Source organism: Carlito syrichta, unplaced genomic scaffold (genome assembly GCF_000164805.1).
Source record: "Carlito syrichta isolate Samal-C Ts95f unplaced genomic scaffold, Tarsius_syrichta-2.0.1 Scaffold303563, whole genome shotgun sequence".
In the NCBI taxonomy this organism is placed as follows: Eukaryota; Metazoa; Chordata; class Mammalia; order Primates; family Tarsiidae; genus Carlito; species Carlito syrichta.
The window spans coordinates 707,291-708,777 of NW_007247659.1; the positions used below are offsets into that span (position 1 = coordinate 707,291).

Genomic DNA, 1,487 nt, shown 5'->3' on the forward strand with positions numbered 1-1,487 from the left:
CATTGTTGTGAGAGGGAAGTAAAAGATTCAGAGAAGGGAAACTAGCCTGACTGTGAGAGAAGGGCCCCAAAGAGGGAGGAAGGGAAGTAGTCAGATCCCAGGTAGGAAATGGGAAGTAGGCTGCTGCTGGCACAAGAATGACTGCCAGGGACACTTCCTGGAGGCAGCATGGCCATTCTCTCAAACCATCCCCAGAAATTCCAAATTCGCCTTTGTAGGAACAAGTACAGGACATGAAAAAGGAGGATGCCATGTTAGAGGAGATCCTGAGAATGGGGGAATTATTATAGGCTGTGACCTCACAGGCACAGCACCACCCAGCGGCAGTCCTCACTTTCTGCCGTGGCAGACCAGGATCCTGAGCTGGGTCTTGCCTGATCTGCCTCATTCTGCCATGGGCTCCAGGCTCCTCTGCTTTGTGGCCCTCTGCCTCCTGCAAGCAGGTGAGTCCTGAGCACAGGTGGCATGGTCCTGTTTGGGTCTCTGAGTCCTTCCACCCTGCCTACTACAACAGGCTGCCTCCTGGGACTTGCCTGAGTTCTGCTTCTTTCCTTCCCAGGCCCTGTAGACACAGCCATTTCTCAGACTCCAAAATACCTCATCACACTGATGGGAAATAAAGAGTCACTTAAGTGTGAACAGAGACTGGGCCATGATGCCATGTACTGGTATAAGCAGGACTCCAAGCAATTTCTGAAGTTAATGTTTAGCTACAATAATAAGGAACTGATTGCAAGTGAATCAGTTCCAAATCGCTTCTCACCTGAATCGCCAGATACAGCTCATTTAAAGCTTCACATCAAATCTCTGGAACCAGGCGACTCTGCTGTGTATCTTTGTGCCAGCAGTCAAGACACAGCCCTGCAGAGTCACTGCCTTCCTGTGCATAAACCTCCTGGCTCAGCCAGGAAGCTCTGGGGGTAATGTGTTCACCAGTGCCCTGAGGCTCTGCTCTGTATTCCCTATTGAGCCCCTGATAGAGTTTCAAACCGGTCAGGCAGTTTCACATGTCATGCACACCGCAGTCTTATGGAATTCTATCTAAAAGCTGCGGTAAGAGTTTGCAGTAAAGTCACCAAAGTACTAGGACTCAACACATAAAAAGGGAGCTTTCCCGATCAATGAAGAGCTTAACTGATGGAGGAAGCTATTTCTCGTCTTTGTTGTATGTAACATTATGACTGAAAACACACTATTGCTAAAATTGTTTGGTGAGCACAAGCATAAAAAACAAGGGGGAAGGCAAGTATTTCCAAGATCAAGAGGAAATTTAGATGATCAGTGAGTACTTTGTTTAATAACAACAGTAAAAGTCTTTAAGGAAGCACGAAAGTCCATGGCAAGAGGTAAACTGGCAAGAAAGGATCTGGGAGCAGTCAGTCAAGACCAACTTGTTGCTATGTAGACTCCTTTCCTTCAAGAAGGATGAATAGCATGATTCTTTCCCAATTCTGACCGAATGTCAACTTTGGACCCTCACCAAAAAA

General features: G+C 47.1%; 1 gene segment (V, D, J or C); it reads left to right on the forward strand.

Annotated features, from left to right (window-relative positions):
* The first annotated feature begins 351 nt into the window (after nt 1–351).
* Nucleotides 352–924, forward strand: LOC103261026. The segment is given in 2 exon segments: nt 352–443; nt 560–924. Coding segments are annotated over 2 exon segments (414 nt in total).
* The last annotated feature ends 563 nt before the right edge of the window (nt 925–1,487 follow it).